Raw genomic sequence first — 18,248 nt, 5'->3', positions numbered from 1 at the left:
GCGTTTCAGCTTTTTAAATGGGCATTTTTCTGACATTTCTTATTAGCTTGAAAAGATGTAAATAAATTGGTTCTTATTCGCCTACGAGACCTCCTTGTCTCCGACATTCCTTGACATCCTCGCTGATCTTATACCCTCAGATCAAACCATGTCCTGAGTCACGGCACCACTTCTGCTTGCGCTGTGGTTTCTTGCACGCGAGGGTGGTGCCCTGTGTGAAGCTAAATCATCAGGAGGCACCGGCTCAACTCTTGACTTTGTTTGGAAAGTCATTCTTGGATGAAACCGGCGATGTTAATGAAGAAAATATTTCAGTTCGAAGTTTATCAGGAAAAGAGACGAAGCTCATCCTTCTTATATTTGCTGTTTTCTGTGGCACTTCTGAATGTAAGCCAGTCACGATATGACAGAGCGCTGATAGGAGTCCGAGGACAACTTGATGCAATTATTTTTCTTCAGAAAAAATAGATCATTACTTTTTTCCTTGTCAATGCATGTGTGCGTCGCTTTTTTTTTTATGCTTATAGTAAGAGTGGCTTATGTATGCTTAGAACGCGGCACCGCATCTGTATAGACTAGCTTCAATTTTCTCAATTTAGCCTTAGTTTTGGCGCTAACGCTTGCAGATTATGTTTATTTTCATCGCGGTCGTCAAGATGAAAAAAAAAAAAAAGAGCATGATCAGGATAAGCGCGCTTAGTTATGTTATGTTTCCTGCACCGCCCGCAGATACATTTTGCTCGTCGGCCGCGGTGCATGTAAGCGAGTACCACGGCGTAATTTTGAAACGCTGAGGGCAGCCGCTTGAAGTCCCGGCTTTCCTCTCCAGAAACTGTTGACGCCAAAAGAACCCCTTGCGGCAAAGTTATACACCAAAGCCTTGGAAGTGGACCCCGGTCTGGGGATTATCTGGGGTCTGGCTGTGTTCTCGGTGGCCGTCGGCTCATACTGGTCAGGAAACATCCGGCACCAAGTGTAAGCGTACCGTATTTCTTTATTTCTTTTTTTTTTTTTTTTTTACAATATAACATAAGGGCCCCGTGTCGCAGCAAAGCCGGCGTTGGCGTTCTCGTTGTAACGCACTGATATTGTATCAAGACTGTGACGCAACCCTTCTTTATGCAGCGTTCAGGGTGGTGTGATAACATTTCGCTCCCTTTTGGCATCCATCTGCTAATCCGAAATAGGGATTCAAGTCAACGACAAATGTAATTCCGATTGTAGCCGTTAATTGTAATTGTAGTTGTCCGTTGACGCGTGAGAGATATTTCACCTCTCAAAAACCAACGTAAAAAAAACTAAATAACAAAACTCATGGAATGAAAAAACAGTGTTAAAGGCGCTATCAAGGCGAAGTTTGAGCGTCCTTCTAATCTTTATTGTTTTTCCCGTGGCATACAACGCGCGCTCCGTCGGATGCAGCTGCGCTAAGGGATGACTTAACATTGAGCCAGCTTTTTCTTTTTCTATAACATCAATGCAGGGAATTTTTTTTTTTTTTCAATCACAGAAAGTAAAAGAGATTATAGGCACTGAGACGTGAAAACGTACACTCTAACACGAATAAGCCTATAAGACAGTAAAAAGGGAGTGCCTTCTCCTCTAGCGCATTCTATATTAAGGTCACGGTGTGCTGCCCTAGCCCTGCGGCAGATTTTCATCACTAAAAACACGGACGTCGTTTCCCGTTTGAAAATGTGCGATCTTCTAGCGATACGAAGATTGCAATTTAGGTTTACTTTGTCCTCTAATTAATAACATCTAAACCTTTGGTGCAACGCTTCACTGCCTCCTTTCATCACTAATTGCATTAAATAACTATTATTTAAGAAAAAAATATGCTTCTGCTGCCAAAGTATACCATTTTGTATGGTTAGTGCTGAAAATCTACCTGAGAGATTGAAGAAAATACCTGCCAGTAGAAGGGAGTGCGCTAGAGGGCGTGTTACTCCCTTTTTATTCTTTTTAGGCTTAGTTGAGCTCTAGAATGTACTCCGCTTATAACAACTGATAGCTTCTTTGAAGACTGAAATATCTATATCAAGCTGGGTACTATTTGAAAGGGTTCAAAAGAGCTGCAGTGTCTTTCTTTTTTGTTTTATGCAACACGCACACTTTCCGCCACACTTCAATTCGCGCGACTGATGCGCTGCTGAGAGCAGAAAACGATCTGTGACAGCCTAAAAGCACTTGCTGTTGGGCTAGTTGGTTTTGGTTCATATTTAAAATAGTTAAAATTTAAACAAAAAAACAAACAAACACAAAGGTAAGTGACGGGACGAAGCGCCTTCGTCCTTGGCGCTTCGTCCCGTCACTTACCTTTGTGTTTGTCTGTTTTTTGCGCCTTAAAGTATTTTAAGTATGGTCTGTGACAGCAATGAGAACTGGGGATAATATTGCTAGTAACAATAAAATTAACAGGTGGACCTAATTATATTGTTTCGACAATGTAGTAGCATAAGCTGCTAATCCCTTCAAATTGGGTCATTCATTCATGGCTGTTTGCCAGTCCGTCCACACACAGGCAGATATCGCTTCGGGCCGTAGTGGCTGGATGCTCTCTGGAAGTTATCGAAACGTGGTAACTCAGACGCATTGAAGATAAACTGAAATTTATAGTTATCGTTTCCTGTTTAGTGACCTGACTTCCTTCCAGTCATTAGAATGATCTGACCGGGAGATTATTTTCCCAGTCAGGCTCGTAATTCTACGGCATCAATAACTTTCTTAGTCTGCCAATTAACAGAATTCATATTAAGGGTAAAGATAAAAAAGTTTTTCTTACTAATTTTCTCTCATTTACATAAATATGAAATACTTGTCATATTTATTGAGGCGAATACTGAAAATGTTAGCAAGCTATTATGCAAGTTTTTTGGGCGTAACAACGACACCTGCGCCAAAACCATCCATCATGATCATCAGCCGGACTACACCCACATCTCCAATTAACCCGATCCTCTGCTGACTGCATCACTCAAAGATACTGAAATGGTGTATCATGCAATATGAAGGGTGAAAACACAGCCCAGCGAAAACAGGATGAAGGGAGTAGACACACAGTGTTGTGTATCTACCGTTTACCGTTGAACATGTAATGACTACCTTAGTCAGCTACTCTTTCTTTAAAGCTGTTAGATCATCTGCCAGTGAGTGAGTACAGTAAGTGGAATTTTGCAAGCGTGAACGAAAACTATTCTCATTTTAACGTGTCTGTATTTACGTGACATGTCGGGCATTACAATTCGTTAGTGCGTTCGACCTGACTGTAGGCATGCCAGAGGGCAAAAGCAAGCGTCCGCAAAAGCTATAATGATGGCGACCACAGTCAGCCACATTCACAGTGCACAGCTGTTGACTCTTCGCAGCTACCTATGCGAGGTAGGCCAGCGTCGGGCGGCACGTCGGCGCCGCTCCAGCACCGGCAGCGTAGAGCGAAGGCCGAGTCGACCGCACGGGATGAACGTGATTGAAGAGGACAGCTCGTTGGATGTGTCACCCATGTGGGTGCTGGCTTTCGTCTTCATGATGGCTTCGATGCTCGTGATTCTTTATCTCTTCATTACGTACCTGGGTGAGGAGGCACTGTTTTTAGTGCGGTGCTGTTGGGCTCCACCTCGTGTATGTGTGTTGATAAGAATTGCGTAAGTCGTGACAGCTTAGAGGAACACTGAGGCAAAATTGAAGTTAAGTTCATTGATATACTGCTACGGTCTAGCAGGAAAGGCGATATACTTTTACTGAAAGCATTTGTAAAGTAAAAAGCAAAAAAAAAAAAAATTCTCGGACAAAATCGCAACTAAACTAGCTGACACAGTTCTTTTGGCAAATCTCAGGTGCTATACTGCCATTCACTAAATGGTAACCACGGAGTAGTTTTCGTTGCTACTGGTTAAGCATCAACGCGCCCGAAAAAAATCATAGTGCCGTCTTTTTAAGAGAAAGTAGACGTAGTTGGGGCTCTGTGTTCATTTCACAGTACTGTAAAAGAAATATGTTTTGGCTCTGTAGCCCCAGTTGGGGACCCGTGTCGTACAACTGGTCGTATTGGCCAAATATTTAGGAAAATTCCCCAAGGTGGAGTAGATTTGCAATAAGGGAGTAATTACTCATTGACATTCACCCAAGCGCAGTCATACGGCTACAAAGGAAAACTATGCAGCTTTCTCAGAAAATTTCTAGTTAAATAAAAATTCGTCCTGGTCCGGGGATCTTGGTTAGCTCAGTTGGCAGAGCAACTGCCCGGACCAGGTCGAATTTTTCTTGAACTACGAAGTTTCTGAGAAAGCTATATAGCTTTTCTTTGTAGCCGTATGACTGTGCTTGGGTGGATGTCAATGAATAATAACTCCCTTATTACATATCTTCTCGTATTTAACGCCTGATCTTGATTCTGTAGCGCACGCCTGCTGTGATTATTCAACGTGTAGGTTTTGGCTAACGGCTATACAACACTGCCGAATAAATAGGAATGTGTCCGCAAGACACTTAGCTTAGAACTATCGAAGCCCGGCAGCAGCCGATTCCGTCGCCCGTCGATGTGTGCCTAATAATCAGTCACATTAATCGTTCATAATGGATTATTACCAAGTGCATTCGATGCATAGAAGCGCAGGAAATGCCCGTTCGAACAACTGACTGCACGGAACCTTTTTGGTCCAGTTGTAGCTGGAACACTTATTATTCTATATGGAATGAGGAACCATGGTAATTTCCTAGTGTCAGGTGCAGCTACGATATTTTCGAAACTCGCATCTGCTCATGATGCCATCGCACTCATTTTGACTGCCTAAATCTATTGTCCTTTCTTTCTGATTGTATCCCTTCTGTAACTGCTTCAGTATACGCCGCTTTACAGGTCCTGCCCATGTTCTTTTAGGCTTTATCAGCGACAATGTTTTGTTTTATTTTGTGCAGTTTACTTTATTCACGGTATGTTCGCGTTGTCCTCGGCCGTCGCCACCCTCGGGGTTCTGGAGCCCTTGGCTTACAAGTTGCCCTGTGGGACGGCCAGGTATGTGCAGTCGCATTGTACAATTCTGGCAAAAGAAAAAAAGTACATACACAGGTTAGGCAGACCCACTTAGGACTGCTTATACATGTGAGAATTCCAAAGGATTGCGTTGCTTTGTAATGTGATACGCTGCATAATGACTGCGAGTCATCACGAATATGACTGTGATTCATGACTGTGTGTGTGTACGTGCTAGCTCTATACATGTTGTGCTACGCTGGCCAATCATTGCTAGGGCATGCCATCTGCCCAACTCGACAGCAGCGACAAAGCCCCGCTTCGACCAAGCCACACGAAAGCGTCTGAGAGCGTGACTGGGGATCCAAGGATCACGGGGAATTCGATTCGCTTCCCTAATGAGCTGCCAAGTTGGTAGCCCCTGCAGATTCGGCCTTGACATGTTGTCGTGTGACGTCACACGAACCACCTACCTTATTAGTTCCCTGCCAATGCCCCCTGTGACTGGCGTGCTCGTGATTTTTCGCGTCATGGGCTCCACTACCGGCTTTTATGCTAATGAGACGAATAATTCTTTCTCGGGAAAATTAAGCTGTTGTGCTCAATAAGAGAGAAATGATTGAGAACAATAATTCGGGGATTTTAATACACAGCTGAATAAACGATTATAACATCATTGGTTTAATACACCATCTTTAGATTGGCCGCGCCCCTAAAGAATATTTTCCCTCTTTTCCAAGTAGCGCCAAAGCAAGGAGGTGTGTCAGTTTTCTGCTCCGCATTCCTTTAATCCGCGCATAGAGCATTTATCGTTCGGAAATGTATTTTATCTTCAAGGTCTCCATAGAGTAGGAATCATTTCAAAATTAAGGAAGATAGCTGTTCTCACCCTCCAGAATCTGGAGCAGTAGAGACAGAGGCGGGATCCATTATGAGACCAATATGTACCATACCTTATCCAATTGTTGATGCCTACATGATCGAGTATCAGCATTAGGCCTCACTGCCCGATCTGTTTGATCAATTGGTTCGTTGACCTATAACATCAGTCACTATCAAATGCACTATCATGCCTCTAAAATGAAAACACTGATGCGCCGTTAGATGTCAAGTATCCGCTAGGCGAATGCCTTATGCACTATGCCCAACCCGCCGTGGTGGATGTGTGGTTTGGCGTTCAGCTGCTATCCAAAGGTCGCGGGTTCGAAGCCGACCGCGGCAGTGTCAATGGAGGTGGAATACGAGAATTCCTGTGTGCTATGCGATGTCAGCGCACGTTAAAAAAATATCCATGTGGTCTAATTATATTCACGGCCTTCCATACGCGTCCCTGATAGCACACTTATCGCTTGCGGACGTTAGACCCCACAATTTAAGCCCTACAGCAATACGGGTTAGCATACTCTACCCACTGGCTGTTAGTCCCGTGGCAGCGGCAGTGTTAAAAGCGCGGCAAACGTGAGCAATAAGAATAGCACAATTGGAAACAGTGACAAAATCTGTTCCAAGAAAAGAAAAAAGAAAACCTGAACGCGGTCTGTGAGCCGGCAAGATGATCGACAGATGCCGGCATCATTTTAACGCGACCCCTTTAAATGCCCACAGAAAATCCGATAACGCTGTCGGCGTTGGCGTTACGAGCGAAATATCCCGAGCATAACGCTGACACATCGTATTAGGCAGTTGACATGGCTGATCACTGATTAACCGCATAGGACTGTGCGGCGTCATGCGTCCACGTGACGTACTTAACTCGGGTTTCGTAAAGCTTGGTTACGCGGGGATTTATATCCGTGTCGGGTGGACTTTCGAATAGGGCCATTTTTTTTTAACCAGCTAGGCTGGTATAGCAAAACGCCATTCGATGTACTGGAGTTTTGCTACACTGGTGTAGTTCGTGTAGGTTGAAAAAATTTCCCTATTACAGTAGTTTACAACTGCATGATATACAAAAAAATGTGTGCTAAGGTCACAAATTAAATAATTTGTGATTAAGTGAGTGGCGAAGTGCACATATGCGAATGGGGATCCGCGAGGGGCTACAAAAATGAGTTTTGAAACTCTATTGTTGGACTATTGACCGCCTTTTGAATCTACTAATTTCGATAGACATTCAACCCCAGCTGAGTGCAATCTTTACAGGGCCAACAGAATTTTCATTGTGTGCTACCCAATAGACTTTTTGTGCTATTTTTTCTATATGCTTTTTGTTGTCAGTTTTCAACGTTCACGGAGAATTAGCGTATACTGTTCATGCTGGCGCATGTTTTTAAGTAGTTTTAGGCACCAATGATAAGAACATGATGTAAGAATTTCGTTATGCATTTTTGATCTCACTTGTAATCAACTATTGGCCACATTCTGCAAAGGGAAATATAAGAGCAGCATGCAGTTGCGTGCTCGTTCAGGTTATATAAAAGTACATATTAACGGTGCACACTTAGCTCAAGCTTCGCAACAACACAGTGAAAATATGCCCTAAAAACTTCATGATGGCAAAGGCTCCACTAATAATGCAAATACATCGTTGAATGTCTATCAGAATCCGTAATGGATCAGCTTCTGTATGTCGCAGAAGGTAACTTTAGTGGTAGGAGCCGCGGACGGGGGCATTTAACGCAATTCGCATCACAACTTTCAAAGGCGGAAATTAAGTGTTCCCCTCTAGCCTTTTTTTTTTTTTTTATCAAATCTGTTGAGTTTGACGCGACAGCATCGTTGCGTTGGATGGTTATATATTAAATTTGGAATACGCTCACACACCCCCACATACGCAAAACTTAATCGCCGTACACCTGTCGGCTGGCATTCAAGTACAAGGCAGCGGCATTAATCCAACGTGAAAGGGCCCTAAGGGTTTCTCTGCATTTGTGTCTGATATGACATTGTGGTTGATTCGCAATTGCGCCGTTTCGTGGAAAAGCTGTTTAAGCTTTGTAGCTGGTGGACGTTTCTTCGGAGAAGACTGCGTCGCACCTGGTCGCTTCGGAAGAAGTGGACAGTCTAATATACCGGCAGCAGCACCACGGTCACTACCACGAAAGCGTCCTGTTGTGTCAGGAACTGAGGTGGCTGACACAGTCGGGCAGTAGTCACTGAACATTTCCGAGGACTTGTAGATTCTTCTGTCGGAATGCACTGAAGTGAAAGATTTTGAATCCTCAGCCCAGACGCTGTGGTGTGCTTGCCGGTGTACCTATGTGCAAAACTCTCGTTGCCTATAAAGTTTCTGATACCTAGTTACGGTACGAAATAACAACCAGAGAACAAACCCAAAATGCGTCGAGCCCGTGAGCGTTCTCGCTAGCCCGGGTCAAGTCCGGGCTTCTTCATGTTCAACAATGAATCCTTATTTAAGGAAACGCAATGCTGGGGAAATTATAGGATCGCCATGTGAGTTTTTTACAAGTCCGGCGGGCACCTTCTGCCACCGTTATTTCGCACGTGGCGTTAATTAAGCCGCTTTCAACGTGCAAATAACTCTCCCACTCGGCGCCTGCGCATAGGCTTCCTGTGAACGCTGTTCCCTGCTTCCATGGCTCGCTCGAGGTGAGACAGGCGCTGGTGCTCGTCGCGGCGACTATCGTGCCAGCCGTCTGGGTCTACGCTAGGCACCACCCGCTCTCCTGGATCTTGCAGGATCTGCTCGGCGTATGCTTCAGCGTCTACATCCTGCGCGTGCTCCGCCTGCCCAACATGAAGGTGAGGGTTCCAAAAATGAGAACAGCTGACAACAAGGACGTAGGTGGAGAAGCCCACTTTCGGAGCCGGCCTAACTGACACAGGGCTTGTATGCCGCTGTAAGTAAACGAAAAAAAAAGTGATGAGGGGCGCGAATACAGGAGGGGGGAGGAAAGGGTGTGAGTTTGAAAAGTGCAGCCGGTTTAATGTGCATTCTTTGCATTTATTTTTCAAACATATGCTATCATATGATGCATTCTTTTTTCGTATTAAACCACCAATCGTACCGACCTCTCCTGCTTGGGCATAGTCTACTTAGTAATGTTATCACGTGCATGCTAATTAAGGCTCGCTAGCGAAAAGAAGGAAAAAGAGGTGGAAAAAGAAGCAATTGAGCAGAGTCTAGTGAACCTTGGGCTCTCGGTTTCTCCAACTGAGAATAAACGTCTTGTTACGTACTCAGTACGTAACAGTTTGGTAGAGCGTGGGGGTTAACCCAAGACGGATCCCTCTGACCTTCGACGCAGCCGCTGCCTCGCTTGCTTACCACCGCTTCCCTTTAATATGGCTGAAGAAGGCAACGTCCAGCGAACGCCCCTAACGGTGAGCAACAACTGGCAGCATCATCGCGAGCCCCGCACGTTCACTGGGAAATCTGACGAAGACATCGATGAGTGGCTCACACATTATAAGCGGGTAAGCCGGTACAATAGATGGGTCCCTACTGTGAAATTAGCTGATGTTGTATTTTTTTTGGAAGCTACCGCACTGATCTGGTTTGACAATCATGAAGACACACTGACTAGCTGGGACCTTTTCACGGAGGAAATAAAGAAGTGCTACGGCGATGGAGCTGCAAAGAAGAAACGCGCAGGGTAAACGTTGCTCCAGCGAGCCCAAATGCCTGTTGAGACTTGTACCACCTACATTGAGGACACTTAACCCACAAATGTCTGAAGAAGATAAAGTTGGGCATTTGCTGAAAAGTATCGCTGAAGGTGTATATACATTCCTGATAAGCACAGATCATTTCAACTCTACCGCTGACGTGATTAGGCACCGCCGCACTTATGAAACACTTATGAAAAGAGGTGGAAAAAGAAGCAATTGAGCAGAGTCTAGTGAACCTTGGGCTCTCGGTTTCTCCAACTGAGAATAAACGTCTTGTCACTTCCGTAGCAAGTGTAGATGTTAGTGCTCCCGAGTCAATGGCTGGCTTAATACGCCGGATCGCTCGAGAACTTCTTCGAAACCAGGACTCTCTCTTCCGAGATGAAGACCAATGTGAAGGTTTCGCGCTGCAGCCAGAGCCGGTGCACCCCATCTGCTTCTTCGACTCCAGCTCGCACTGCACCCAACTTCAACAATCGCCAACAGTATGACATTCTCGCTTCCCAGCAGCTATTTGGACGAAGGAACACCGGCATAGGCGGAGTCGTTCGCCAGCAACGCAGACCTGACTACGATTCCCGTCCTGATCAAGTTTATGCGCACGTTACCGCTGACCGGTGGCGCCCGCCACATGTGTGCTACAGCAGTGGAGTGACCGGACATATATTTCGCTACTGCTGTCGACGGAGCATGCGACCGCAAAACTACCGCTCCTGGCCCAACAGTTTTCATCGTCTCGTCACTGAAATTAATCGTCCAATGCCTTCATCAACTTGGGATGGCTACATCTACAACCAAGCACAGTTGCGCAACGCCTCGCCAGCTGCTTCTGACCGCAGTATGACGCCACCACGCTAACGACACCGGCGCTCATTAGAGAGATTTAGCACACCGTGATCCGCGATCCGCTACCGTGATCCGCCACCGCGCGTTCCATTGCGCATGCCCAGATCCCTTTGATGCCGATAGATGGCGCCAATACTTGACGTCGGCACATTGACCTGCCGCATCGGAACCAATCAGCTTGTGCGCCCCGCCCACGAGCGGTAGTAGAGAGATTTAGCATACCGTGATCCGCGATCCGCCCCCGTGACCCTCTACCGCTCGTGGGCGGGGCGCACAAGCTAATTGGTTCCGATGCGGCAGGTCAATGTGCCGACGTCAAGTATACGGCGCCATCTATCGGCATCGAAGGGATCTGGGCATGCGCAATGGAACGTGCGGTGGCGGATCACGGTAGCGGATTGCGGATCACGGTGTGCTAAATCTCTCTACTATCTCCTCGACACCGTTCTCCACCTCCGGGAAACTAGGCGGCGCGGCCGATGGAAGTGAGGCCGCCGGAGAGTCAGACTCGTCAATACCTCTGCCTGTCCTGTGTTTATGTTTAAGAACAGACTTTAGGTACTCATTGATGACATTCGCACTATGACTTGGGTGGATACTGTGGCAACCGGGTCTTTTATGAGCTTAGTATTCAATGATCGCCTGGGACGCAATGCGATGTTTAGCATGAATCAAGTGGTCGTATTCCATGGTAATGGCGGTGAATCTTTGACGCCACTTAGTGTGTGTTGTGCGAATGTTGTTATTGGTGGTCAAGCATTTCGATCAGAATTCACAGTGTTGTCTCGTTTTACTCATGGTCATTCTTGGCATAGGCTTCTTTCAACAGTGTGGTGCAACTTTAGATTGCCGAACTGGACAATTTTCACTAAACACAGTGTGGTGCAACTTTAGATTGCCGAACTGGACAATTTTCACTAAACACTTCGATGTCAGCTCTTATGGATGGCTCGTCTTCTGATTTGGGAGCGTTTTGTGTACCGGAGGACACAGCTGTACCTGCGATGTCTGCTGAGTTTATCCAGGTTGTATCATCGACAAACTTGTGCGACAATTTTGACGCCGTAGTGAAACCTACTGTAATCACCTGCGCAAAGAAGAGTGTCTTGGTTCCCCGTTGCATCGTTTCAGTGACTAGAGGCCACACCTCGCTGTGGACAGTGAACTATTCGGGAGAGCCAGCCGTGTTACCTCGTGGCATGAAACTTGCCCGTTTTGAGGAAGTTTTGCTGATTTCTGTGGCTACACTAAGTACCCGAGCTCACGAAGAGAAGCCACATCCCACTGTAGAGTCTCGAGTTCAGGTCATGGTTAACCCGTCTCTCTCCACAACCGAGCGCTGAATTTCGATTGATATACTTTCCAAGCATATATGTCCGTTTTCAATTTCTCCCGTGACCAGCCGCCAGTGATGATCTTCTCGTGTTCACCATGTGGTTGATACTGGATGCGCTCACCCGATCAGACAAAAGCCTTACCGTGTGTCCCCAACCGAACGTCAGTTAATCGATGAACAAGTTCGCGACATGCTTCAAAGCGGCGTCATCCATAAATCTTCAAGTCCTTGGGCAGCTCCTGTTACCTTGGTTAAAAAGAAAGCCAATACATGGCGATTGTGTTGATTATTATCGTGGCATATGACAAAAAAGGACGTGTATCCTCTTCCACGCATCGACGATGCCATTGACTGAATTCACGAAGCTTCATACTTCTCCTCAGTTGATTTGAGATCAGGCTATTGGCAGATACCAATGCACCGGACCGACAAAGAAAAGACAGCATCTGTGATACCTGATGGTCTTTGTGAGTTTAACGTAATGCCACTTGGATTATGCAATGCGCCTGCCACATTTGAACGTTTCATGGACACTATTCTGCGCGGACTCAAGTGGCGAATTTGTTTATGCTATCTGGATAATGCTGTGATATTCGGCAAATTATTTCAAGAGCATAACACCCGCCTCGTCATCGTTCTTGATTGCAATGAAAGAGCCGGCCTCGTACTCAATTTGAAGAAATGCCATTTCGGCGAACGCCGGACACTTGTCCTTGGCCATTTGGTTGATAAGGATGGTGTTCGGCCGGATCTCCAGAAGATTGAGGCTGTAACCAGCTTCACAGAACCTAAGTCAGTGAAGAAACTTCGGAGCTTTTTAGGACTATGTTCTTTTAGGACCATTTTATTCTCAGGTTTATTGACATCGGCTATCCTCTTACATGCATTTGCACAAGGATACAGCGTTTAACAGGACTGCTGGCTGTGACTCTGCCTTCCGTCATATGAAATTTCTGAAGTCGGGCCCTGTACTGCGCCACTTCTGCCCTTCTGATCCAATCGAAGTTCACACCGGCGCTAGTGGTGTCGGCGTTGGCGCAGTGCTCATACAACGCCACGGTGACGCTCAGCATGTAATGGCTTATGTCAGTCGTTCGCTGAGCAAGGCAGAACGCAATTACACAGTGACTGAACAAGAGTGTCTTGCAGTTGTATTTTCCGTGCAAAATTTTGTTCCTATCTCTATGGAAATTATTTTACCATCGTCACCGATCATCTATCACTTTGTTGGTTTGTAAACCTTCGTGATCCCTGCGGCCGTCTCGCGCGATTGGCTTTGCGCCTCCAAGAGTTCAACTTCACAGTGGTTTACAAGACCGGCCGTCAACACGCCGACGCTGACTGCCTCTCGCGTTTGCCGCTCCCGACTACTGGTTGCGATCGACAGCTTTGAAGACTACCTCGCGCCTATATCACCGCCGTTTCCTGATATTCCGGAATGAACAGCGCAAAGACGCTCTTCGACGCTGCTCGTAATTCACAGGATGCCCGTTTTTGTGGTCGCTTACTTTGCAAGTGGAATTTCACCGCGCATTTTCTTTTCGTCGTTCCTGAAAACTTCCGAATTCCAATTTTTGAAACGATACACGACGATGCCACTTCTGGCCACTTGGGTTCTGCCCGTACCCTTCACAGGACACAGGAAAGATTTTACTGGCTAAAAATGCGTGAAACTATTAAACGCTATGTAACCAGTTGTGTACCAGTACCAGCGCTACAAGCTCCCTACATCACGCTTGCCGGGGCCGCTGCAACCTGTCAAACTCCGACAGCACCTTTCGAGCAAGTGGGCATCGATCTCTTGGGCACTTTTCCGCGGTTTTCTAGCGATATACCCGATGGATCATTGTGTGTGTCGACCACCTCACCCGATACTCTGAGACAGCTGTAGTACCGTTAGCCACTGCTTCCGAGGTGTCCAAATTTCTTGTGCGGTTTCTCATACTTCGATACGGTTCACCCCGAGTTCTAAGTGACCGTGGACGACAGTTTACTGCTGATGTTATCGAAGAACTTCGCCTCTGTGCATGTGATTTCCGTCATTCAACGCCCCAAACGAACGGCTTCATTGAACGCACCAACCGCACTCTCATCGCTATGCTGGCAATGTACGTCGTTTCTCACCATAAGAACTGGGATGACATCCTTCCTTTTATCACGTACGCATATAATACCACGCAACACGAGACTACCGGCTACAGTCCGTTTTACCTCTACGCTCGCGTTCCCCACAGCTGTCTGGACACCCTCCTACATTTCACATTCCACGACGACTCTTCTATCGCCGCTACTCTCTGTCGAGCTGAATAAGGTCGCCGCCTTGCTCGTATCCGCATTACTGGCACGCAGGCTCGCTCCAAGGAACGTAACGACAACCGATGCCCGCGTGTCTGCTATGCACCTGGCGATTTAGTGTGGCTGTGGACGCCGCTACGCAAGCGTGGCTTATCCCAGAAGCTCATGTGCCACTATACTGGCCCTTTTGTTATCTTGGAGCGTCTGAGTGACTTGAACTATATCAAGCCGCACTCAAAGCGAACGATGCTCACGGAAAACGCAAGTGGTCCTCTTCGCTGAGCTCAAAACGTTTCATTCGAGACAGCCTGTCTAACTCGCCCTGGGAGCTTCGTCTGCGAGGAGGGAAGTGTCACGTGCGTGCTAATTAAGGTTTGGTAGCAAAGAGGATTTTTCTTCTGAAGTCCTTCCCGAACAAATTTTCTGGCCACGCCCCTAGCTGCCAGTGTTTAGGTGAATCGTAAATCGGTGTGTTTCTGCTTCCCAGTGCTGTACGAGCGATGGAAATTTCGTTTACAGTGCTTGCATTTGAATAAGTAGGAAATTGTCTCACTATCAGCAGTCAACTGGTAACGATGAGGAAGACTCTATATAGCAACTCGAAAGACACGGACAACACAAAAACAACACATGGCTAACATTCAACTGAATGTTTATTCAATGCATGTACATATTTTTGTACAGAGCGAATCCATCAGAAGATATCCTTCAAGCCTATCACAATGCAAGTCACTTGCCCACACAATCTAACTTTTGTTCACGCCATCAAGAAAAAAAAAAACTTTTTTTTTTTATTGTGACGCAGATGGCATGCTCACACATTTACTTTCCAGACTTTTTATCGGTCTTGCCTCCATGATTACATATTTGACTTGATATCCCTTAACTGGAGTGCATGCGCCTTATTTTCACTCTACATAGTGTTCAAATAGAGCGTTTTCTAGGTGATTCCTATCTTCACATAGCCGGGGATTTAGGCACCTTCCGGTCTGGTCTGCATACACCACATGACGGTCATCATCATCATCATCATAATCATCATCATCAGCCTGACTATACCCACTGCAGGGCGAAGGCCTCTCCCAAATTTCTCCACTTAACCCGGTTCTGTGCTAGCTGCATCCACTTGACCCCTGCGAACTTCTTAATCTCATCCGCCCACCTAACTTTCTGCCGCCCCCTGCTACGCTTTCCTTCCCTTGGAATCCTGTTTGTTACCCTAAGCGACCATCGGTTATCCTCTCTTCGCACTACATGTCCTGCCCATGTCCATTTCTTCTTCTTAATTTTCACTAGAATGTCGGTAACTTGAGTTATTTCTCTGACCCACTCTGCACGCTTCCTATCTCTTAATGTTACCCCTACCATTTTTCGTTCCATAGCCCTCTGGGTTGTCCTCAACTTAAGTAGAACTCTCTTGGTTAGCCTCCACGTTTCAGCGCCATAGGTGAGTACAGGTAAGATGCAACTGTTATATACCTTCCTCTTTAGCGATACCGGTAAGCTGCTAGTCATAATCTGCGAGTACTTATGCGCTCCATCCTAATCTTATTCTTCTTGTTATTTCCTTTTCATGGTCCGGATCTGCGGTTACTACCTGTCCTAAGTAGACATATTCGCCTACTACTTCCAGTACTTCGCTACCTAATGTAAACTGCTGTTCCTTCCCGAGGCTGTTGAACATTACCTTAGTCTTCTGCATAATGATTTTCTAGCCTACCTTTCTACTTTTCCTGTCTAGGTCATCAATCATTATTTGCAGTTCATCCCCCGAGTTGCTTAGTAAGGCAATGTCATCAGCAAATCGCAGATTACTGAGTTATTCTCCATCTACCCTTATCCCTAACTGCTCCCATTCCAAGTCTCTGAATACTTCCTCTAAGCAAGCTGTGAATAGTACTGGGGAGATTGTGTCTCCTTGCCTAACACCTTTCTTTATGGGAATTTTGTTACTTTCTTTATACAGAACTATGGTTGCTGTGCAGCCACTATATACATCTTCCAGCACTTTCACGTACGGCTCGTCTACCCCGTGATTTCGCAGTGCCTGCATCACCGCCGAGGTTTCAACTGAGTCAAATGCTTTTTCGTAATCAATGAATGCTATGTATAAGGGCTGGTTATATTCCGAGCATTTTTTTATCACCTGATTGATGGTATGGATATGATCGATAGTAGAGTACCGTTTCCGAAACCCTGCTTGATCATTTGCTTGATTGAAGTCTAAGGTTGTCCTGATTCTATTAGCGATTACCTTAGTAAATACCTTATACGTAACAGACAGTAAGCTGATTGGTCTGTAATTTTTGAGGTCCTTAAAAAGCTCCTTTACTCATAGCCACATGACGATGGCTATGAGGAAATACCCCCTTCAGTGCACTCAATTAATGTCGTGCTGTGGCTCCTGGAGGCTTGCTTTTTTACCAAAATATGATTTTTCATCTTAGTTCTGCGGGCTAATTAGGGACTGAAAAGACAACTTGAAAACCAGCTCGCCTGGCTTTTTTTTTTTTTTTTTCATATCATATCATATATATTTCCATATATTACGGATATACGGAATTACTGCTACTTTCTTAAATTTTCAGGCGCGCTTGTACGATTCTTGCAAATCACCCCTTCAGCTACCAACGCAAGATATCTTGAAGATAACCCACTTCTTGGTTTGATTTGGTTTGTGGAGTTTAACGTCCCAAAGCGGCTCAGGCTATGAGAGACGCCGTGGTGGAGGACTCCGGAAATTTTGACCACCTGGGGTTCTTTAACGTGCACTGACATCACACAGCACACGGGCCCCTTGTTTTTCGCCTCCATCGAAAAGCGGCCGTCGAGGCCGGGATTCGAGATAACCCGCTTCTTGTAGCCGTTTTGCTTGTTTCTGGAAACTGGCTTCCATCAGGTGTACACATGACTTTCCCAGAGCCTTCTTGAAATACGTGGCTACAATGCCTCTTTTTGTCAGCTTATTGAGAGCGCCGAATGACATGAAGGCAGGGATTTGTTACCACGAGGTGCATAGCTCCAGCACGTGTGGTCTTGTTCACTCATTAGCTTGTGATCAAAAGACATATTTTCTTGTTTTCTTGAAATTCTCAGGTCATCTGAAAAGGCTGCAGGGCTTTTTTAAACACGGCTTTTACTTTCGAGGACACGTTTCCCAGCTCTTCCTAAGTACAATCAAAAACCTAGAAAACGGTAAATGTATCCTATTTGAACATCGTGTAGATTGCAAGTCAAGGTGTATGCACTCTTCAAATCAATGTCAAGTCTTAAACAGGAACAGAAAATAGCTCACTAAAGAAATCAAGGAGGCAAGACAGGTACATTTTTAAAGACTGGAAAGTAAATGTGTAAGCATGCCTTCTGTGCCACTATCAAAGAAAGAATTGTTTTTTCTTGATGGCGCGAACAACAGATTGTGTGGCGCAAGTGTGATAGGCTTACCGGATATATTCCGATGCTCGCACTCAGTATATAAAAAGATGTACATGCATTGAATAAATATTCAGTTCAAAGTTAGCTCAATGTGCTGTCTCGTTTAAGTTGTCCGTGTGTTTCGAGCGCTACAGTCTTCATCATTAACAACTTCTCCAATCAACTACCGTCATCAACTGGTAACGCTTTCCAGATGTGAGTACAGGACAGCAATAGGAATGTTGAGCACTCACCTCTAAAGACAAATGTTTTCGTTGCTGATGCTAAGAAGCCGCTAAAAACTAGCGGTGCGATCTATTTTGTGGCTGTATAGTACCTACGCTTACGACCACCCACTGTGGAAGGAACCTAAATATAATTTGTCCTGCCGGTCCTATGAACATTTATACCCCTATAGGTGTGGCCTTTAAAATAGTGTTTCATTTCTTATCTTTTTTCAGATCTGTACATTACTGCTGTCAATCCTGTTCTTCTACGACATATTTTTCGTATTTCTCACGCCACTCGTGATCCCGGTACGTCGTCACTGTGTTTAACATAATATAAAGTATTTCTTACCGATCATTTAGCCATCTCAGTTTTACTTGTTGGCACCGTAGTAGAAGGTCCCTACCCTATCCTAGTAGTAGTATTAGTAGTAGTAGTAGTAGTACTACCCTAGTAGTAGTAGTTTCGTCTACTCGTTGTATTCGCCTGTTAGCGCACAAGCCATTTCGACAATACTAATGTTCGTTATCTGCCTTGTGTGCGCAAATGTTTCTAAACCTGTCCTAATACGAATAAAAAGGCTCT

General features: G+C 45.6%; 1 protein-coding gene across 1 annotated transcript in view; it reads left to right on the top strand.

Annotated features, from left to right (window-relative positions):
* Positions 1 to 18,248, top strand: part of LOC146184974 (signal peptide peptidase-like 2B) — a 41,877-nt gene that overhangs the window by 11,783 nt on the left and 11,846 nt on the right. The window contains exons 5-9 of the mRNA XM_084605854.1: positions 830 to 975; positions 3,369 to 3,574; positions 4,918 to 5,014; positions 8,479 to 8,674; positions 17,897 to 17,971. Of these exons, the coding sequence (XP_084461980.1) occupies positions 830 to 975; positions 3,369 to 3,574; positions 4,918 to 5,014; positions 8,479 to 8,674; positions 17,897 to 17,971 (720 nt within the window). The remainder of the gene's footprint in view (positions 1 to 829; positions 976 to 3,368; positions 3,575 to 4,917; positions 5,015 to 8,478; positions 8,675 to 17,896; positions 17,972 to 18,248) is intronic.

Source organism: Amblyomma maculatum, chromosome 6 (genome assembly GCF_055883805.1).
Source record: "Amblyomma maculatum isolate TAMU_Amacu chromosome 6, ASM5588380v1, whole genome shotgun sequence".
Classification (NCBI taxonomy): domain Eukaryota; kingdom Metazoa; phylum Arthropoda; class Arachnida; order Ixodida; family Ixodidae; genus Amblyomma; species Amblyomma maculatum.
The sequence above is the reverse complement of the archived record's forward strand: the minus strand, read 5'-3'. Positions and strand labels throughout refer to the sequence as shown.